Source organism: Gopherus flavomarginatus, chromosome 10 (assembly GCF_025201925.1).
Source record: "Gopherus flavomarginatus isolate rGopFla2 chromosome 10, rGopFla2.mat.asm, whole genome shotgun sequence".
Taxonomy (NCBI): domain Eukaryota; kingdom Metazoa; phylum Chordata; order Testudines; family Testudinidae; genus Gopherus; species Gopherus flavomarginatus.
In genome coordinates this window covers 9496645-9519663 of record NC_066626.1, presented here as the reverse complement: position 1 = coordinate 9519663, position 23019 = coordinate 9496645, and the positions used below count along the sequence as shown (strand labels likewise).

Genomic DNA, 23019 nt, shown 5'->3' with positions numbered 1-23019 from the left:
ACGGGAAGAGGGTAGATTTAGAAGAGAAAATAAGCAAAGAGCAAGTAAAAAATCACTTAGAAAAGTTAGATGCCTGCAAGTCACCAGGGCCTGATGAAATGCATCCTAGAATACTGAAGGAGTTAATAGAAGAGGTATCTGAGCCTCTAGCTATTATCTTTGGGAAATCATGGGAGACGGGGGAGATTCCAGAAGACTGGAAGGGGGCAAATATAGTGCCCATCTATAAAAAGGGAAATAAAAACAACCCAGGAAACTACAGACCAGTTAGTTTAACTTCTGTGCCAGGGAAGATAATGGAGCAGGTAATCAAAGAAATCATCTGCAAACACTTGGAAGGTGGTAAGGTGATAGGGAATAGCCAGCATGGATTTGTAAAGAACAAATCGTGTCAAACTAATCTGATAACATTCTTTGATAGGATAACGAGCCTTGTGGATAAGGGAGAAGCGGTGGATGTGATATATCTAGACTTCAGTAAGGCATTTGATACAGTCTCGCATGATATTCTTATAGATAAGCTAGGAAAGTACAATTTAGATGGGGCTACTATAAGGTGGGTGCATAACTGGCTGGATAACCGTACTCAGAGAGTAGTTGTTAATGGCTCCCAATCCTGCTGGAAAGGTATAACAAGTGGGGTTCCGCAGGGTTCTGTTTTGGGACCGGTTCTGTTCAATATCTTCATCAACGATTTAGATGTTGGCATAGAAAGTACGCTTATTAAGTTTGCGGACGATACCAAACTGGGAGGGATTGCAACTGCTTTGGAGGACAGGGTCAAAATTCAAAATGATCTGGACAAGTTGGAGAAATGGTCTGAGGTAAACAGGATGAAGTTCAATAAAGATAAATGCAAAGTGCTCCACTTAGGAAGGAACAATCAGTTTCACACATATAGAATGGGAGGAGACTGTCTAGGAAGGAGTATGGCAGAAAGAGATCTAGGGGTCTTAGTGGACCACAAGCTTAATATGAGTCAACAGTGTGATACTGTTGCAAAAAAAGCAAACGTGATTCTGGGATGCATTAACAGGTGTGTTGTAAACAAGACACGAGAAGTCATTCTTCCGCTTTACTCTGCGCTGGTTAGGCCTCAACTGGAGTATTGTGTCCAGTTCTGGGCACCGCATTTCAAGAAAGATGTGGAGAAATTGGAGAGGGTCCAGAGAAGAGCAACAAGAATGATTAAAGGTCTTGAGAACATGACCTATGAAGGAAGGCTGAAGGAATTGGGTTTGTTTAGTTTGGAAAAGAGAAGACTGAGAGGGGACATGATAGCAGTTTTCAGGTATCTAAAAGGGTGTCATCAGGAGGAGGGAGAACACTTGTTCACCTTAGCCTCCAATGATAGAACAAGAAGCAATGGGCTTAAACTGCAGCAAGGGAGATTTAGATTGGACATTAGGAAAAAGTTCCTAACTGTCAGGGTAGTTAAACACTGGAATAGATTGCCTAGGGAAGTTGTGGAATCTCCATCTCTGGAGATATTTAAGAGTAGGTTAGATAAATGTCTATCAGGGATGGTCTAGACAGTATTTGGTCCTGCCATGAGGGCAGGGGACTGGACTCGATGACCTCTCGAGGTCCCTTCCAGTCCTAGAGTCTATGAGTCTATGAGTCAGTAATAAAAAGGTTGAATAAGATCGGTCCCAAAACCGATCCTTGAGGGACTCCACTGGTGACCTCCTTCCAGTCCGACAGTTCACCTTTCAATACGACCCTCTGGAGTCTCCCCTTTAACCAGTTCCTTATCCACCTTACAACTTTCATATTCACTCCCAGCTTTTCCAATTTAACTAACAGCTCCCCGTGCGGAACCGTGTCGAACGCCTTACTGAAATCTAGGTAAATTATATCTACCGCATTTCCTTTATCTAAGTAATCCGTCACCTTCTCAAAGAAGGAGATCAGATTGGTTTGGCACGATCTACCTTTAGTAAATCCGTGTTGCAATTCGTCCCAATTACCATTGACCTCTATGTCCTTAACTACTTTCTCCCTTAAAATTTTTTCCAAGACCTTACATACTACAGACGTCAAGCTAACAGGCCTATAATTACCCGGATCACTCTTTTTCCCTTTCTTAAAAATAGGAACTACATTAGCAATCCTCCAGTCATATGGCACAACACCCGAGATTATCGATTGCTTAAAAATTCTCGCTAACGGGCTCGCAATTTCACGCGCCAGTTCCTTTAATATCCTCGGGTGGAGATTGTCCGGGCCCTCCGACTTTGACCCATCGAGCTGTTCAAGTACGGCCTCTACCTCAGTTGCAGTAATATCCACTTCCATATCCACATTCCCGTTTATCATCCCTCCATCATCGCAAGGTTCCTCACTAGTCTTATTAAAAACCGAGGCAAAGTACTTGTTTAGATGTTGGGCCATGCCTAGGTTATCCTTAACCTCCATTCCATCCTCAGTGTATAGCGGCCCCACTTCTTCTTTCTTTGTTTTCTTCTTATTTATGTGGCTGTAGAACCTTTTACTATTGGTTTTGATTCCCTTTGCAAGTTCCAGTTCAATGTGGCTTTTAGCCTTCCTCACTTTATCCCTACATGTTCTGACCTCAGCAAGGTAGCTTTCTTTACTGATCCTGCCTTCCTTCCACTCCCTGTAAGCTTTCTGCTTTTGTCTAATCCCCTCTCTGAGTTGCTTGCTCATCCAGTTTGGCCTGCAACTCCTGCCCATGGTTCTTTTCCCCTTTCTCGGGATGCAGGCTTCCGACAGTCCCCGCAGCTGCGACTTAAAGTAATTCCAGGCCTCCTCCACATTTAAATCCACTAATTCCTCCGTCCAATCCACTTCCCTAACTAATTTCCTTAACTCTTTAAAATTAGCCCTCGAGAAGTCAAAAACCCTAATTGCAGATCTACATTTGTTTATCCTTCCATCTAGTTTGAACTGAATCAGCTCATGATCACTCGAACCAAGGTTGTCCCCTACCACCATTTCTTCTACGAGGTCCTCACTGCTCACCAACACCAAGTCTAAAATGGCATCCCCTCTCGTAGTTTAAGCCCATTGCTTCTTGTTCTATCATTGGAGGCTAAGGTGAATAAGTTTTCTCCCTCCTCCTGATGACACCCTTTTAGATACCTGAAAACTGCTATCTTGTCCCCTCTCAGTCTTCTCTTTTCCAAACTAAAGAAACCCAATTCCTTCAGCCTTCCTTCATAGGTCATGTTCTCAAGACCTTTAATCATTCTTGTTGCTCTTCTCTGGACCCTCTCCAATTTCTCCACATCTTTCTTGAAATGCGGTGCCCAGAACTGGACACAATACTCCAGCTGAGGCCTGACCAGTGCAGAGTAAAGCGGAAGAATGACTTCTCGTGTCTTGTTTACAACACTCCCCCTGCGGAACCCCACTTGTTATACCTTTCCAGCAGGATTGGGAGCCATTAACAACTACTCTCTGAGTACTGTTATCCAGCCAGTTATGCACCCACCTTATAGTAGCCCCATCTAAATTGTACTTTCCTAGCTTATCTATAAGAATATCATGCGAGACCGTATCAAATGCCTTACTAAAGTCTAGGTATATCACATCCACCGCTTCTCCCTTATCCACAAGGCTCGTTATCCTATCAAAGAATGCTATCAGATTAGTTTGACACGATTTGTTCTTTACAAATCCATGCTGGCTATTCCCTATCACCTTACCACCTTCCAAGTGTTTGCAGATTATTTCTTTAATTACCTGCTCCATTATCTTCCCTGGCACAGAAGTTAAACTAACTGGTCTGTAGTTTCCTGGGTTGTTTTTATTTCCCTTTTTATAGATGGGCACTATATTTGCCCCCTTCCAGTCTTCTTTAATCTCCCCGTCTCCCATGATTTCCCAAAGATAATAGCTAGAGGCTCAGATACCTCTTCTATTAACTCCTTGAGTATTCTAGGATGCATTTCATCAGGCCCTGGTGACTTGCAGGCATCTAACTTTTCTAAGTGATTTTTTACTTGCTCTTTTTTTATTTTATCTTCTGAACCTACCCTCTTCCCATAAGCATTCACTATATTAGACATTCCTTCAGACTTCTCAGTGAAGACCAAACAAAGAAGGAAATGGCAGAGATGCTTAATGACAAGTCTCCCGTTACTGTTTCCCCCTCCTCACTGAGCAGTGGGCCTACCCTGTCCTTGGTCTTCCTCTTGCTTCTAATGTATTGATAAAAAGTCTTCTTGTTTCCCTTTATTCCCATAGCTAGTTTGAGTTCATTTTGTGCCTTTGCCTTTCTAATCTTGCCTCTGCATTCCTGTGTTATTTGCCTTTCAAACCTTCCTGGTAGCTCTGCCTCCAACTGCCAGCTACAGCACACGGTCCTTCAAACAAACAAACCAAACAGACTGACAAACAAAAGCTCAGCTCAGTCCCGAGAGGGGAGCAGTGTGTGCAGCCTGACAGGATGGGACCAGGTTGCCCTGTGTGCGGGAGAGAGCTCAGAGCTGTTCTCAGTCCTTGGGACGGTGCGTGGAGGGACAGCGCAGCACCTTTGTGCTGTCAGCAGACTGCCCGCTGGGGAGACACCCTGTGCAGGGAGCTCATTCGCCCAGGTCTTGGGGAGCGGAAACGAGTGACCCGAGCTGGCTCCAGGGCCTTGGAGACCAGGCAGCTGTTCTGAGGGGAGGATAAAAGTGCCTCTGGCTCAGGCCAGCTCCTAGCAAAAAGGAAGGGGAAAAAGAGGGAAGAAATGAGGCCTCATTTAGCATAAAATTGAGATGTTGAGAATAAAATCAGGGAGCCAAAGGACATGAGAGAGAAAAATTCTTGAATTGCCTATGCCCCAAAGCTCAGGGCCTGGGTAACAAACAAGAGGAATTGGAATTGCTCATCTAGGAGCATAAATGTGATCTAGCTGTGGCATTACTGAAACCTGCTGGGACAAGTCCCATGACTGGAATATTAAAATCAATGGCCCCGACTTATTTAGCAAAGACCCAATGGGCAAAAGGGGAGGGCAAGTGGCATCTACATCAAAAATGGCCTCACCTCATGCATCCGACGAAGTGGTATTCACCCACGAAAGCTCGTGCTCCAATACGTCTGTTAGTCTATAAGGTGCCACAGGACTCTTTGCTGCTTTTACAGATCCAGACTACCACGGCTACTCCTCTGATACTCACCTGTTCTGAGTCACTGATAACTCGGAAGACAATGATCTCAGATGCTAATAGATCAGGGTTCTAACAGACCGAGCACAAGTTAGTGTTTGCTACAGACCCCAAATCACAGGACGCACCAATCTACAGTGTGTAGGGAAAAAAGCTGTGTGATGATGAGGGACTTCGGTCACAGTGACACATGCTGGAGGGCTCATGTAGCCAGTACCAAAACCTCCTTGGGATTTCGAAATCTCATTGATGACAGGTTCCTAACTTAAAAAGTGCTGCCACTGAGACAAGAGAATTCTGCATTGGACCTCGTCTTGACAGATAAAGAGGAATTGATCACACAACTAAAAATTAGTGGAATCTTAGGTATAAGTAATCATAACTCGATCACATGAGTAATGTGCAAACAGAATAAAGTCCAGAGCAGAGGCATCTGGTACTTTTAAAGGACCAATCTCACAAAGCTAAACAACTGTAACCCAAATCAGCTGGGAGGAAGAATTTAATCAGAGAAAATGTAGATGATAACTGGTAATTGTTTAAGAACAAGTGGATGCCCCAAAAGCTACAATCCCACAATGAAGGAAGAAGGCGGGAGTGGATAATGAAAGACTTGGATTAGAGGGGAGGTGAAGGCACCTATAAAAAAACAATATATAACAAATGGCAGAAAAGGGAAGTTGAAATCAGAAGCTAAGAATTGTAGAAAATGGATGCGGGAAACACAGGGGCACAAGAAGAACTCTGTGGCCTGCAGAGTTAAGGATAATAAGGAGTTTAAGATATTAATGTAACCCTTCTGCCTGTCTGAATTGGCAGCAACAAGGGCTGGCTTCAGTATCTAGGGGTTTCAGTAATGTAATGCAAAACCAGCTCAAGCCCCCACCCAGTGACCTGGGACAATTACATTCCACCCCCCGGGTGCCTCTAGGAGGCAATACTTCCCCTCTTGCAAGCACGGAGTCTGAGTGTAGCAAAATCCTTTTAATAAAGGAGGGAAACAACGCGGCATTATGTTGGGGAAACACCACAAACAGGATTCATAACACAAACTGTGAGCAAAAGACCCACCCCAAGTAAGTTTGGCACTATTCTTTTTCCCTCAGGGTCTTAAGTCCAACACCCCAAAAGACCACCCCAAAGTCCCAAAAGTCCAACACCCCCAAAGAGTCTGTCCCTGGTCAGTGCAGCCTCAGAGTTCAAAAGTTTATCTGCAGAGTTTTACACCTCCCCCCCCCCAGCCTGGGTGGAAGTGTGGGGGAAAGGGGTGCATGGGGTGTTAATAGGCACCTTATGTGGTCCAAGGCTGACTGCCCCACCTCTCCATGGGGTTCTGCTGCAGCCTTCACCACAAGCCCCTCCACTCCACCAGCCGTCCCATGAGCCGCTCCAGCGTCCCACAAACTGCTCTGCTTCACTCCACTTACTGTCCCGTGGACCATTCCAATCATCCCACAAACTGCTCTGCCAGCCAGTTAGCAAGATTTCTTCAGGCTCCCCCACTAGTTAACACAGCGCTCAGTGATTTCAGCTCTTAGTAACTTTAGCTCTTTAGTGATTTCAGCTTGTGGTAGGGGAGCCCCACTACTGGTGCACCATTAGCCTAACGTGAAATCAGCACAGCAGTCTGTAACTAGACTCTTAATAAAATCAAGATCAGCTCTGCTGTTCAACTGTGGTGGTGCAGCAATTGGTATTTCAGGTTCTCAAAAGGGGTCCATACTATCAGATACAATTTATTATTATTTTATTTATTATTATTACCACCACCCCAGTCTCTCCCTCTCAATTCACTGCAGTTTGGAACCCATGGCCCTTGTCAAATGAGTGCTACTTAGTTGATGATGAGTCCCCCTGTCATAAAACAGTTCCACTGGCCTTGATTCACATAATCAGGGTAACAACACTTTATTCTCCCTGCCGCAATGACAGAGAAACTGGAGATCCCACAGCAGCCAAAGTGACTATTCGGGCGGCTGTGGCCCCATGCTAGGTAGGATGGGTGTGCCTATGGAAACAAGACCAGCCCCTGAAGTTCTTTTCCACAACTCACCACAATTCACCAGCAGATGTCAAGGTAGAGCTCATCCTGACTCTGCTTACATTAAGAACAAAAGATTCTTCTTCGAGTGCTTGCTCATATCCATTCCAATTAGGTGTGCGCGCGCCGCGTGCACGTTCGTCGGAAGATTTTCTACCCTAGCAACACCCGGTGGGTCAGCTGGGTGCCCCCTGGCGTGGTGCAGCTATGACACCGAATATATACCCCTGCTGACCCGTCCGCTCCTCAGTTCCTTCTTACCGCCCGTGTCGGTCGTTGGAACAGTGGAGCGCGGCTTAGCTGATCTCCACTTCCCTAGCTATTCACTCATTCTAGTACTATTGTGTATATAGTTTTATAGTTTTATAGTTGTAGTTAACACTTTTAATAACCTTTTGTAAACCTAGTTAGTGTATATAGTTCAGAGGGTTGGGGATTAGCCCCTTCCCCTCTCCTGGTGCCCAGGCCCATGCCTGGTTCACCGGGCTTCAAACCGTGCTCGGCCTGCCGGTGGCCGATGCCAACGGGAGACCCCCACTACTCCTGCCTAAAGTTCCTGAGGGAATACGATCTTACAGATAAGTGCCGGATTTGCAAGTCCTTCAAGCCGCGGACAAAAAAGGAGTGGGACTTTCATCTAAAGCAGCTCCTAATGGAGGCGGCCCTCACTCCTCCGTCTTTGGCACTGAGTTCCTCACAGTCCGCGCTGGGGAGAAGTGCGTCGTCGGTACCGGAGAGCGCCAGCACCACCAAGATGCCCCGGCATCAGCCATCACTGGCCCAGAAACCAGCCCGGCACCGCTCCCTCTCCCCGCGTGCCAAAAAAGGTCAAAGATCCTGCGGATCCAATATCCACACCGCAGTCTGAGCAGCAGCCGAAACCGAGTCGCCTGGCACCAACAACTGCCACGGCACCGGCAATCTTGGCACCATTGATTCCGGTCAGGCAAGAGCCGTCGAGTCTGGTGCATGACAGTCCCTGGCACATGCCGAGGTCGAGCTTATTGTTCCCACTATGCCAGAGACCTTTTCGACGGCGAGGGAACTCATTGCCCTAACGGAGCCCACCCTGCCCCAACCCCCGGCACCACCGGTGCGGGTTATTGCATCAGCAGGGAAGCCTGCCCTAGTCAGGCACCTTCCATTGACGCCGCAGGCAGGCACTGCTTGAGATCGAGATCTCGCCAGTGCTCCCGATCTTACCATCAGTCCCAATCTCGACGCCGCTCGCAGTCTCGGTACCGATCTCCTTCCCGGCACCGGTCGTACTAGCGGTACCGTTCAAGATCCTGGTCTCCGGACCGATACTCCAGACGGTGGTCCAGCTCCCGGCGCCGTTTGCGCTGCAGTCACTCCCACCATAGAGCTTCACGATCCCGCTCGACCTCCCGGCACCGTGCCGCTCGCAGGTCCCGGTCAACCTCTCGGCACCAGTACGACTCCTGGTACCGCTCTCCTGTGAGGCATGACGTACGGTACCCTACGCAAAGGGCTCCTCCTCACGTGTGCTCTGCTCCGTCATAGCCATCACAGCACCCATCTGAGTCTTTGCATCCTGATAGCTCCGCATATGGAGATTCAGAAACGCAAAGCCGTGTCCTCCAGGAGCCTCAGGGCACGGAACAAGTGCCTCAGTGGCCCTTCTGGACGCCTTGGGCATATCACCAGGCCCAAGGCGAACCCACGGTTCCATCTCGTTCTGCCCCATCGGAACATCGGGCGCCAGAGGCCACTATTAGCCGCCCTCCTCCAGCGGGTACGGACGACTTGGCTCTTGCGCCGGATCCTCATGTGTTCCCGGACCCTGATGCTCCTCCAGAACAGGAGTCACTAAATGAGCCAACCGTGCCGGGTCTGTCACTCTCTTCTTCGCCAGATGAGGCAGTATCCGGTACTTCTACATCGGGCCCGCCCCCTATCGACCTCCGAGCCCACCAGGACCTTCTCCGGCGAGTCGCCTTAAACATCAACCTTCAGGTGAAGGAGGTCCCGGAGGTGGAAGACCCGGTCATAGACATACTGTTGGCGGATGCCCCAACTCGCGTGGCTCTGCCGTTCATTCGTTCCATCCAGGCCAAAGCAGACACCATTTGGCAATCCCCGGCGTCTATCCCTCCCACGGCCAGAGGTGTGGAAAGGAAATACATGGTACCCTCTAAAGGGTATGAATACTTATATACCCATCCTACTCCATGCTCTCTGGTCATTCAATCTGTAAATGAGAGAGAGCGCCATGGCCAGCAAGCTCCTGCCCCGAAATCGCGGGAGGCTAGAAGGATGGATCTCCTGGGGCGTAAAGTTTACTCTGCCGGAGGCCTCCAACTATGGGTGGCCAACCAACAGGCCTTGCTCAGCAGGTATAATTATAATACCTGGCAATCGGTGGGTAAGTTCGCTGAACTGGTCCCACAGGACTCCTGCCCGGAATTCCAAGCCCTTCTGGAGGAAGGGAAGAAAGTGGCACGGACTTCCCTGCAGGCCTGACTCAACGCTGCTGATTTGACTGCCAGAACCGTGACTCGGGGATTATAATGCGGAGAATATTGTGGTTGCAGGTGTCAGGCCTACCTCCTGAACTGCAACGCACTATTCAGGACCTTCCGTTTGATGGACAGGGCCTTTTCTCTCAGAAAACGGACCCTAGACTCCAGAGTCTCAAGGAGAATTGCATCATCATGCGTTCCCTCGGGATGCATATTCCGCAAACCCAACAGAGCTCCTTCCATACCCAGCCTCAGCACCCTTACCCCCCACCCAGGCCACGACAAGACTTTAGCAGGAGGTGTGGTTGCGGGAAACGCAGACGGCAGTCGGGTTCCCAAAGGGGCCAGAATAACAGTCCCGCCAAACCACCAGAGGGACCAAAACCGAACTTTTGAAGGTGCGCCCGAGAGCAGAGCACCAGTCCTTCCCCAGGATCCTCTTCAGTTTTCCAACGGCCTTTCCTCCTTCCTCCCTGTGTGGGCCCAATTAACCTCAGATTGTTGGGTCCTACGCACGGTGGAATTTGGATACCACCTCCAATTTATTTTGCACCCTCCCTCCTACCCTGCCTCCCCGTCCCTCTTCAGGGACCCCTCTCACGAGCAATTCCTCTGGCAAGAGGTTCGTACGCTCCTCTCCATCGGAGCTATAGAGGAGGTGCTGGAGGAGTTCAGGGGCAAGGGATTTTACTCCCAATCTTTTCTAATCCCCAAGGCGAAAGGGGGTCTCTGACTCATCCTGGACCTATGCGGTCTCAACGTCTTTCTGAAGAAGTTGAAGTTCCACATGGTGTCCCTGGGGACCATCATCCCATCCTTGGATCCCGGAGACTGGTACGCTGCTCTCGACATGAAGGACATATATTTTCACATCGCCATTTACCCTCCGCACAGACGGTACCTACGGTTTATGGTGCGCAACCAACATTTTCAATTTGCGGTCCTCCCATTTGGCCAATCTGCCGCCCCGCGCATGTTTACAAAGTGCATGGTTGTAATGGCCGCCTTCCTCCGTCGTCGGCGTATACACATCTTTCCTTACCTAGATGACTGGCGAGGTTCAAGTCACCAGGCATGTTGCTATCATCACGGACCTATTCGAGAGGTTGGGCCTGATGATCAATCTAGAGAAGTCTACTCTAGTGCCCACTCAAAGAATAGAATTCATCGGGGCCATTCTAGACTCCACACTCGCAACAGCCTTCCTTCCACTACCCCGGTTTCTGGCACTAGTTTCGGTCATAGAAAGCCTCCAAACTTTTCCGACGACCTCAGCCCGCACCTGCCTCAGCCTTCTTGGTCACATGGCCCTGTGCACTTTTGTAACCAAGCACGCCAAACTACGCCTGTGTCCCCTTCAAACCTGGCTCGCCTCAGTTTACTGCCCGGGCAGGGACACCATAGACATGATCGTCACCGTTCCTCAGAGCGTCTTAGGCTCCCTCAACTGGTGGCTAACACCTTCCCTGGTGTGTGCAGGGATGCCGTTCCAGACGAGACAGCCCTCAGTATCCCTAACGACAGACGTGTTGTCTCTCGGCTGGGGGGCACACCTAGGCCATCGTCGCACACAAGGCCTCTGGTCATCTCAAGAGCTAGCATTGCACATAAACGTCCGCGAGCTGAGAGCAGTTCGCCTCACATGCCAGACGTTCTAACATCACCTGCAGGGCCGTTGTGTTCTAGTACTAATGGACAACACAACAGCAATGCACTACATAAACAAACAGGGAGGGACTCGATCCTCCCCCCTTTGTCAGGAGGCGATCCAACTGTGGGAATTTTGTATAGCTCACTTATAGACCTTGTAGCGTCCTCCCTCCCAGGGGTCCGGAACACTCTGGCAGACCATCTCAGCAGATCCTTTCTCTCTCACGAGTGGTCATTCCGCCCAGACATTGTACATTCCATCTTCCAGAAGTGGGGCTTTCCCCGCATAGACCTATTCACTTCCCGCAACAAGAGGAAGTGTCAGAAGTTTTGCTCCTTCCAGGGTCTCGCCCCGCGCTCAATATCGGACGCCTTCCTAATCTCTTGGGTGAACCAGATGCTTTACGCCTTTCCACCTTTCCCGCCATGCTGTTAGATGGAGGGATTGCGGGTCTGGGTGGAGAAGCCTGCCGTGGTCCTGCGTTATCAGATCCTGATGAAGGGGTAGGGGGATTGGGTTGGCTATCGAGTGGTCCAGCAACGTGGTGTGCCAGTGTTGTCGGGGCCACGCAGGGGCAATCAGGATCAGTCGAGCCCTGTCCCTGAGAAGCTTTATGAGAACCCTGTGCACGAACAGGGCTTGACTGATCCTGATCGCCCCTGCGTGGCCCCGACAACACTGGTACACCACGTTGCTGGACCACTCGATAGCCAACCCAATCCCCCTACCCCTTCATCAGGATCTGATAACGCAGGACCACGGCAGGCTTCTCCACCCAGACCTACAATCCTTCCATCTAACAGCATGGCTCCTGCATGGTTAACCCAATCGGAATTACGCTGCTCTGCCCCGGTGCAAGAGATACTCCTGGGTAGCAGGAAACCTTCTACGCGGTCTACTTACTTAGCCAAGTGGAAATGGTTTTCTTGCAGGTGTCACACGCAGAATGTTGCACCTGCGGAGGTTCCTATCCCTACTATTTTGGACTACATCTGGTACCTAAAACTACAAGGCTTCGCTATCTCATCTCTATGAGTGCACTTGGCGGCTATTTCTACTTTCCATCCCGGAGAAGGTACTTACTCTGTCTTCTCCCACCCTATGGTCTCGAGGTTCCTCAAAGGCCTGGAGTGTCTATACCCCTTAGTATAATGCCCCGCCCCTTCCTGGGACCTCAATTTAGTTCTGGAGAGACTTACGCTCCTCCCGTTCGAGCCATTGGCAACCTGCTCACTCCTATATTTATCATGGAAAACAGCCTTCCTTGTAGCCATTACATCGGCTAGGAGAGTCTCTGAGCTTCGGGCTCTGATGGTGAACCCACCATATATGGTATTCCACAAGGACAATGTGCAGCTACGCCCACATCCGGCGTTCCTCCCTAAAGTAGTTTCAGCCTTTCATCTCAACCAGGACATATTCCTACCGGTCTTCTTTCCCAAACCTCATACATCTCGTAGGGAGCAGCAGTTACATTCGCTCGACGTCCGTAGGGCGCTCTCCTTCTATATTGACCGTACGAGGCCCTTCCGCAAAATGCCCCAACTCTTTGTTGCAGTGGCGGACCGGATGAAAGGTCAGCCCTTCTTTTCTCAGAGGATCTCGTCCTGGGTAACAGCATGCATCCGGGCTTGCTACAATCTAGCTCATGCCTCTCCGGATCATATTACCGCACATTCTACCAGGGCCCAGGCCTCGTCAGCTGCCTTCTTAGCTCGAGTACCTATTCAGGAGATATGTCGAGCAGCTACGTGGTCTTCAGTACACACCTTTATTTCCCATTATGCCCTGGTGCAACAATCCAGAGACGATGCAGCCTTCGGCTTAGCAGTTTTGCATTCTGCAGTTTCTCACTCTGACCCCATCGCCTAGGTAAGGCTTGGGATTCACCTAATTGGAATGGATATGAGCAAGCACTCGAAGAAGAAAAGACGGTTACTCACCTTTGTAACTGTTGTTCTTCGAGATGTGTTGCTCATATCCATTCCAAAACCCACCTTCCTTCCCCACTGTTGGAGTAGCCGGCAAGAAGGAACTTAGGAGCGGATGGGTTGGCAGGGGTATATATTCGGTGCCATAGTGGTGCCACGCCAGGGGGCACCCAGCCGATCCACTGGGTGTTGCTAGGGTAGAAAATCTTCTGACGAACGTGCACACAGCGCGTGCACACCTAATTGGAATGGATATGAGCAACACATCTCGAAGAACAACAGTTACAAAGGTTAGTAACCATCTTTTCCTGAAACTGGTGTTGGTCCATTACTAGATGAAAATGATAAAATTATCAGTAATAATGCAAAAGAAAGCGGAAGTGTTCAATAAATATTTTTATCTGTATTTGGGGGAAAAGACAGATGGTGTAGTCATATCATATGATGATAATCTTTACATTCCACTAGTATCTCTGGAGGGTGTTAAACAGCAGTAACTAAAGTTAGATATTTAAAAATCAGCAGGTCCAGATAACTTGAATCCAAGAGTTTTAAAAGAGCTGGCTGAGAAGCTCACTGGACTGTAAATGTTGATTATTTCCATAAGCCTTGGAACATTGAGGATGTTCCAGAAGACTGAAAGAAAACTAATGTTGTGCCAGTATTTGAGAAGGGTTAATAAAATGTTCAAGGCTGGACAGTCTGACATAAATCCCTGGCAAAATAATGGAGCGGCCAAGGAACTCCATTAATAAAAAATTAAAGGAGGGTAATGTAATTAATGCCAGTCACCACTGAGATTAAAATTAGAATAATCAAAAATTATTTATGGAAAATAATCATTTTTTGTCCAGTTTGGTTGATAAAGGTAATAGTGTTGATATAAGACTTAGACTTTTGTAAGGTGTTTAACATAGCACCACACGAAATTTGGTGAAAAAACTAGAGTGATACAAAATTAACCTGGCAAATGGATTAAATGGATTAAAAGCTGGCTAACTGATGGGTTTCCAAATGTAATGTAAACAGGGGGTCGGCACCAAGTGGTGTGTTTCTAGAGATGTGTCAGAGGGATCCATTTCCTGGCCCTTGCTTTTTAATATTTTTATTAGGGCTGTCATTTAACTGTGATTAATCCATGCGATTAACTAAAAAAAATGAATTGTGATTTAAAAAAAATTGCAGTTTTAATCTCATACAAGTACTGTAGTGCAGTCTGTTTATCATGAAGTTGCAACTTACAAATGTAGATGTTTTTTGTTACATAACTGCTCTCAAAACCAAAACGATGTAAAATTGTAGAGCCTACTAGTCCACTCAGTCCTACTTCTTGTTCAGCCAATCGCTAAGACAAAGAAGGTTGTTTACGTTTATGGGCGATAATACTGCCTGCTTCTTGTTTTACAATGTCACCTGAACGTGAGAACAGGCATTCACATGGCACTTTTGTAGCCGGCATTGCAAGGTAATTACACGCCAGATACGCTTCATGCTTCGACCACCATTCCAGAGGCCATTCTTCCACACTGATGATGCTCCTTAAAAAAAATGTGTTAATTAAATTTGTGACTGAACACTTTGGGGGAGAATTCTGTGTCTCCTGCTCTGTGTTTTACCTGCATTCTGCCCTATATTTCATGTTGTGGTAGTCTTGGATGATGACCCAGTACATGTTCATTTTAAGAACACTTTCACTGCAGATTTCACAAAATGCAAAGAAGGTACCAGGTTGAGATTTCCAAAGATAGCTAGAGCACTTGACCCAAGGTTTAAGAAACTGAAGTGCCTTCCAGAATCTTGGAGAGACAAGGTGTGGCGCATGCTTTCAGAAGTCTTAAAAGATCAGCACTGTTATGTGGAAACTACAGAACCCAAACCACCAAAAAAGAAATCAACCTTCTGCTGGTGGCATCTGACTCAGATTATGAAAATGAACATGTGTCGGTCCGCTCTGCTTTGGATTGTTATTGAACAGAACCCATCATCAGCATGGAAGCATGTCCTCTGGAATGGTGGTTGAAGCATGAAGGGATATATGAATCTTTAGTGCATCTGGCATGTAAATATCTTGCAACACCGGCTATAACAGTACCATGCAAACACTTGTTCTCGCTTTCAGGTGACATGGCAAACAAGCAGCAGGCAGCATTATCTCCTGCAAATTGTAACCAAACTTGTTTGTCTGAGCGATTGGCTGAACAAGAAATAGGACTGAGTCGACTTGTAGGCTCTAAAGTTCTATATTTTTATTTTTGAAAGCAGTTATTTTGTACATAATTCTACATTTGTAAGTTCATCATTCATGAGAAAGAGATTGCACTATTAGATGAATTGAAAAATAATATTTCTTTTGTTTTTTACAGTGCAAATATTTGTAATAAAAATAAATATGAAGTGAGCACTATACACTTTGTATTCTGTGTTTGTAATTGAAATCAATATATTTGAAAATGTAGAAGACATCAAAATATTTAAATAAATGGTATTCTATTATTGTTTAACAGCGCAATTAATCATATAGTTAAACACGATAAGCTTTTTTAATCGCACGATTAATCATGATTAAGTTTTTTAATCACTTGACAGCCCTAATTAGTGATCTAGCAGAGGACATAAAATCATCACTGATAAAATTTGCAGATAACACGTAGATTGGGGGAGTGGTGAATAATGAAGAGGACAGGTCACTGATTCAGAGCGATATGGATCACTTGGTAAGCTGGGTGCAAGCAAACAATATGCATTTTAATATGGTTAAATGTATACACCTAGGAACAAAGATTACAGGCCATACATACAGGATGGGGAACGCTATCCTGGGAAGCAGGGACTCTGAAAAAGATTTGGGGGTCCTGCGGAAGAATCAGTTGAACAGGAGTTCCCAGTGCCAAAAGGGCTAATGGGATCCTGGGATTCATAAGCAGGTGAATCTCAAGTAGGAGCAGAGAGGTTATTTTACCTCTGCATTTGGCACTGGTGTGACGGCTGCTGGAATCCTGTGCCCAGTTCTGGTGCCCACCCGTCAGGAAGGATGTTGACAAACTGGGGAGGGGTCAGAGAAGACCCACGTGAATGATTAAAGGATTAGAAGACCTGCCCTATAGCGATAACCTCGAGGAGGTCAATCCGTTTAGCTTAACAACGTGAAGGTTAAGGAGTGACTTGATTCCAGTCTATAAGTACCTACATGGGGAACAAATATTTAATAATGGGCTCTTCGGTCTAGCACAGAAAGGGCTAACACGTTGCAGTGGCTGGAAGCTGAAGCCAGACAAATTGAGACTGGAAAGAGAGAGGGTATTTAACATTTGGAACAACTCCTCCAGGATTGTGGTGGATTCACCATCACTGGCCATTTTAAAATCAAGATTGGCTATTTTTTAGAAGATCTGCTGTTACTGGAAAAGAGTTACTTTGGGGCAGGTCTCTTGCCTGTGCTCTGCAGGTCAGGCCAGCCCTTCTGGCCTTGGGATCTACGGTTCTGGAGAGGGATTGTGGGGTGGGGAACGGGGGGAGAGTGATTTGTAGCAGGGGGTGAACGAGGCTGATTTGGATTGTCAATCTCTTCCCTTCCATGTCCGGGCAGTTGCTGAGCATGAGGAATCCTGATGGAGGCTTTGCGACGTATGAAACCAAGCGGGGGGGCTGGCTGCTGGAGCTCCTGAACCCCTCGGAGGTGTTTGGTAAGGGCAGGTGCGCTGGGCCTCTCTCCAGCGATTGTCACTTGCACCGCGAGGGGAGGCAGGGCCAGGTCTGCTGGGCGTGGTGCCCAAGGCAGGCTCGGGGGGGTGTGGGTGCAGTCACACGGCTAGTGCCCCTCCCCAGAGACAGCACCTCTGCACAGCTCCTGGGATGAGAGTGCACCAGGGGAGTAGGGCCCCTGCCAGCGCCTGGCATTGTCCTCGAGCTGCCTGTTGGCCATGTGTCCCTGTGTGATGAGGATGCTCACTGCTGCTTCTCCTGTCTGGCAGGTGACATCATGATAGACTACTGCTACGTGGAGTGCACGTCGGCCGTCGTGCAGGCACTGAAGCACTTCCACGAGGCCTTCCCCGAGCACCGGGCCCGGGAGGTCAGGTAAGGGAGAGGGAGCGCTGAACTGTCAGTTCAGAGCTTGCACCCTGGGAAGGTCAGTAAGTTGGGCCTGCTGGGATGAACCTGGCGTGGGCCCCGCCTGTACACTCTGACCTGCAGAGCAGACCCTGCCACCCACACAGCTCCGGGAACGAACCCGGTAGCCGAACACGGCAGCTCCTGTCCCAGCGGGTGCTGCTGGTTGGGTGCATGCCCCTGGGGCATCACTGCCCTGGTGCAGTGGGGGGCACCCTCCTTTCCTAGCTACCCTTTCAGAAGAGCCCGCCTGAGTACATCCGCTTCCTCTATGAGGCCAAAGGGCCATCTGGCCTCAAGCAGGGCACTGGGGGCACAGACCAGGATGTGTTTCATCCGCAGACCAGCTGGGAGGCCACCGGCAAATGTCCTTTCTCCATTTGAGTCCCAGGGGCCATGGTCAGACAGCTGCACAGGGGCTGTGGAAGCTCAGTATATCTTGCAGCTTATGGCCCTCGAGTGACTCTTTTAATAGGGGCTGGGCCCCCACTTCTCAGAGGGGATTTGAGCTCCCAGGGAGCCCCTGGGTCGGGCTGGCAGGAGGATGGACGCTGCACACTAAGGAACCCCCTCTCCTCCTGTCTAGAGAGACGCTGCGCAAGGGCCTGGAGTTCTGCCGCAGGGAGCAGAGAGCTGATGGCTCATGGGAAGGGTGAGTGGCCACGTGCACCGCTGGTGCAGCAAGCTCCGTGCTGCTCGGGGCAGGAGGCGGCTGGGGTGAGGAGAGAGGTGCTGGTACCTGCACTGTTGGGCAACCCTCTTTCCCCTTTACCTCCAGGTGTGCCAGTGTCTGGGGAGGAGGTGTGGGGGGCTGGCTCAGGGAGCCCACAGCAGTCTGGCCTGTTACACTCGTGTCTAGGGCCCCCGGCAGACCAGAGCCTGTGGCACTGGGCGCTGACAGTGAGTGACTAACCCCCTTAGCTTGCGGACTAGAGATGAGCCCGACACGCAGCGACGGGGGATGGGATGCGACTCCTGGCCAGTGTATGAGAACAGCTCCAGTAAAGACTCAGCGTAGCCTGTGGCGATGGGACCCTTCCCCTGGTCTGCGGCGGGGAGGGACTGGACTTGGAGGTGGGGACTTCCCATGCCCGTCTGTGGCACGGGAGGCCGGTGGTGTTAGAGCTGCAGAGCGTTCTGCACTGCCTGACGCTGGTTCTCTCCTCCCGTCAGGAACTGGGGTGTGTGCTTTACCTACGGCACCTGGTTCGGACTGGAGGCCTTCGCCTGTCTGGAGAACACCTACCAGAATGGGTGAGTGTGGGAATCTGGCGTGTGGCTCCCTGGCTGCTCACAGCCTGCAGGGCATGGCCTGGAGTGCCTGGTGCCATCCCTCAAGCACGGGAGGTGCTGCATCACTCTGCTGGGGGAGGAGCTTGTTCAAATCCAGAGCAGCCTTCCCTGCCGGGCATTAGGTCGGGCTCCTCTGTCCTGTGCTGTAACCTCTGGTCCCCCGCTCACTGAGAGTCACAGCCCCTTGGGGCCCTGTCCCCAGCCCGTGGTCCCCTCTCTCCAGCTTTGCTGGCTGCACGCAGCTGGGGGCTCTGGTGTTCAGAGCCAGGTTGTGCACTGACCAGAGGAAGCTCGCCTGGCCCTAGGCTGCTGCTCCCACCCCCAAGGCCAAGTCTCATCTCGGAGCCCCCAGTTCCTGCTAGAGCCTCCCTGCCCCAGCTTCACACTGTCTGCTGCCCCCACCTGTTCCACCAGCCCCTTCCCCCAAATCCCCATGAGGCCGTCCTGGCTTAGTCCCTTTGCCCCCAGTGACTCCCACTGCTCTGCCTTGTCCCTTCAGAGCCGCATGCAGAGAGGTGGCCCAGGCCTGCCAGTTCCTGGTCTCCAAGCAGATGGAGGATGGTGGCTGGGGAGAGGACTTTGAGTCCTGTGAGCAGCGTAGATACGTGCAGAGCTCCACCTCCCAGATCCACAACACCTGCTGGGCCCTGCTGGGGCTCATGGCTGTCAGGTAGGAGCACCGACGCCGCTTCTCACCACAGAACATCGTCCTCTTCACCTGTATTCACAGAGCACATCCCTGTCAAGGACCTCGGGCACTGGGGAAGCCTTCGTTCATGCCGTGCCTTCCCTCTGCTGTGCTCTGCGATGTCCTCGCCTAGGCTATACCAGAGCACACGCCCCAGCGATTGAGAGGCACCTGTGCCGAGAGGGGTTAGCCAGTGACTGCTCCAGTCCATGGGCTGGCACTAGGTGCCCATCGTCACACCACCGGCTCTCCCCCAGCGAGCGTCCGGGCTCTGTAAGGCAGCAGCACAGCCCAGAGCTGCCCCCCAGCCTTGGCACGGCTGTAGTGGGCACTGCAGGAGGTGGCTGCTGTCGCAGGCCTGGCTTTACTGCCTAGTGCTTCCTCACCTGCTTGGCTGTCTGGGGCCTTCGGTGCCGCGCTGCCGGCCTGGGAACGAGACAGAGGTGGGTGGGTGGCCATAGTGTGAGTGCTGGATGCTAGTGGAGGGAGGAGAAGAGCCTTCCTGTCCCTGCTGCGGTGCCGGGGAGGGAGAGAGGAGAGCTCCGGCTGCGCACGGCGGGGGGTGGGGGTGGGGTTGGAATGCTATTCGGAGTCACACCACTGACCTCTGCCCCTTCTCTTTGCAGATACCCGGACGTTGGGGTGCTGGAAAAGGGAATCAAGGTTTTGATTGACAAGCAGCTGCCCAATGGTGACTGGCCTCAGGTATGCAGCTCCTCACTGCTCTCTCTAATGTGTCCAGCCCCTGTCACTGCAGGCATTTCAGCCAGCCACTCGTTCTCTTGTCCCCCCAGCTGCGGGAGCAGCAGGCCGATGGCTCAAAGGGTTTTGCTGGGGGTTGTTTGTGAGGGGGAATCGCTGGCTGAGGATGGCTCCGTGGAAGAGCTGAGCTTTGCATTTCGTTCTGGCCTGTGGTCTCTTCTGTCGTGTGGCAGTGAGTTCCACAGTCGGTGTCCAGCTCCAGGGAGAGCTCTGCCTCCTGTATTGAAAAGCTTCCCTGTCTGGGTGAGCTGGTGGAATGCAGTTGTCATGAGAAGTCGTAGTCGCAGGAGAAGGGACGATCTCCCTGATGGAGAAAGTTTGACCAGCAGCTGGAGCCCTTGTCCTGGACGCTGTGAGAGGGGAGCCGGAGCAGACAGCGGGTACTGGGGTGACCTGTGTGGCATGTTGAACCAGCCGGAGCTGTTCAGGGCCTGTCAGTCCATGCCTGGCTGCAGTAAGGAGCTGTAGATCTCACAAAGAGATTGGGTGGGGGGATACACTCTGGGAGGGGCCTGCTTCTGATCAGTGCAGGTTTCGGGCCGAGGCCATGAGGTGAGGGGGCTTTTGCTGTCATGGTTACGTGGGGATCCAGGCGCCATGCAGAGCCCAAAGCAGCCCCAGGCTGCAGAGCAGTGAAATGCTCCGGAAGCAGGTGCCCTCGGCAGTGGGAGCGTCCCAGATAAGGCAGGGTCTCTGGCTGACCTCCCTCCTCTCCCCACCTTGCTGTCCCTGGGCTCCACTTTGCCAGCTGCCTGTCATCTCCCTGCTGTTCACGCTGGCAAACCAAAGAGCACCTCAAGCCAACCCTGTGTGCCCTGCCTTCCCCTGCCAGCCCTCGCTCTCTGTGTCACGTGGAGCTGGGGCCATTGCGGGGTCTGCTGCTTTGTGCACATGGAGGTAGCCTGTCAACCCCCTGGACACGGATCCGTTTTGCGTCCCAGCAGCTCACCATCCCATGGGGCACCCTGGGTGCAAGGATTGTGGGCAGAACGAGGCTTCTTCTATATATTTCTGGGGTATTCCCCCTTGGCTCAGGCTGCGTGGCTTTATGTGACCTCACCTGACCCTTCCCAGGGAGTCCTGGATCCAGCTGGAACCGGGAACAGGACAGGGCTCATCTGCTGACTGCCGTTGTTCAGTGGCTGGAGGTGTATGGGGAGATGCAGGCACGGCGTGTTAAGGGGGTGGGATTGGATGAGCTGGTGGCTGCAGGGAAGCCCTGGGAGGTGGAGAGGTCTGACTGCCTGATTCTGAGGCCGGCTGCCTGCTGGCCTTGGCCCCAGCACACGTGAGAGCAGCCCAAGGACTGTTTTACTGCATGGGGCTAGTCACAATCCCATCCAGCAGCGTATTCCATCCATGCCACGACCACGCCACGTGCTGGAGGCTGCGAGAGCCTCTTAATGCTGGCTCTGTGCCTGGCAGGGCAATCCCCACCTGGGCACTGTTGCCCAGTGCCTGGCTCCTTCGGGCCACTGGAGCGGGGTGGAGAGCCTGGCCATAGAACCATAGAATATCAGGGTTGGAAGGGACCTCAGGAAGTCATCTAGTCCAACCCTCTGCTCAAAGCAGGGCCAGTTCCCAGACACATTTTTACCCCAGTTCCCTAAAAGGCCCCCTTAAGGATTGAACTCACAACAAATGGCCCTGTGTGTGTGCGGTGTCATGCCTCAGGGGGAGTGAGCAGGGAGTGTATCCATGTGCCGGGGCATGTGGGAAACATGGGTGTATCAGTCATAACGTGTGCTTGGCACAGTACCCGCAACAGACCTGAGAGTGCAAAGGGCTTGTGGGACCACCTGCAGGAGCACCCCTTGCTCACGATCACCCTGCCAATCCTGCCTCTTTCTGTCTCTCTCCCCTCGCAGGAAAACATCTCTGGAGCATTCAACAAGTCCTGTGCAATCAGCTACACCTCCTACCGCAACATCTTCCCCATCTGGGCCCTGGGGCGCTTTGCACGCCTGCACCCCGGCAGCACCCTTGCTGGCAAGCTGCAGCCCAGGTCCTTGCACAGCGAAGAGGAGATCCTGGCTGGAGGGAAGCAGGATAGGGTTCTGTGAGGGTTCCCCTCTGCCTGAGCCTGGGCCCTGCCCACGCCCCATGGCAGGCCTGCAGCCTCAGTGACACCCTAGCTGGATTTGGTTTGCTACAAGGCTCTTTACGGGAGGCCAGCAGGCCCTGGCGCTGTGTCGTGGTCCATGAGGACTCTGTACATTGATTCTAGCTCCGGGCCTATGTGTGGGCTTGGAGGGGGCAGCGAGTGTGTGTGGGCACTGTCTAGCTTACAGTCAAACGTGCTGTACATCTGGGGCTTGGCTTGAATGGACCCCTCTTCCCGGATCCATTGTGTAAAAAGCTGTGTGTCTGCAGGTGAATGCTGGATAGGATAGGCTGCTGGGGGGTGGGGCCTAACCGTATGACCTTGAGCAGGTGTCTGCACTTCAAGCTGTAGTACACACACCAACGCTCGCTGAGATCGAGTTATGGCGATAACCCAGGGGTTCCCAAACCTGTTTCCCTGAGGCCCACCTGTATGGCTGCCATGGGCGCTGCAGCCCGCTAGTGACACTTCTGGAGGAGACTGATTATATGGATGTAGTAATTAAAATTAAACTATAACCCTAGAGATGATGTACGTGATTCCTGTTCACCGATAGAAGTGCTTCAAGAGCTTTGAAACCAAAGCATTTCAGTAAAGCTACGCTTTTAAAAAATGTGGCGAGCAAAATGTGTTCACACAAGGAAAACACAAGTCGGTGTACAACTAACAGTAAGCAACACAGCAATGGTGACACAGCTGTTGAATAATAACAATGTGTTTTTTTAATTTTAAAACAAAATAGTTGGCCAACTTAGCACATGATATTGTGTTTTTGATTTTTTTTTTTTAGTTGTAAAGTCTGAATGTTTATGGTGTGTAAGTAAAGACCCAGCCCG

The 23019-nt window shown here is 50.7% G+C and overlaps 1 protein-coding gene across 1 annotated transcript in view; it reads left to right on the top strand.

The window, feature by feature from the left end:
- Positions 1–22609, top strand: part of LOC127030286 (lanosterol synthase-like) — a 223411-nt gene extending 200802 nt beyond the window's left edge. Inside the window, exons 17-23 of the mRNA XM_050916502.1 lie at positions 16813–16909; positions 17198–17303; positions 17923–17988; positions 18510–18590; positions 19129–19299; positions 19944–20022; positions 21948–22609. Coding sequence (XP_050772459.1) covers positions 16813–16909; positions 17198–17303; positions 17923–17988; positions 18510–18590; positions 19129–19299; positions 19944–20022; positions 21948–22142 — 795 coding nt within the window. The 3' untranslated portion in view covers positions 22143–22609. The remainder of the gene's footprint in view (positions 1–16812; positions 16910–17197; positions 17304–17922; positions 17989–18509; positions 18591–19128; positions 19300–19943; positions 20023–21947) is intronic.
- Positions 22610–23019: the final 410 nt, after the last annotated feature.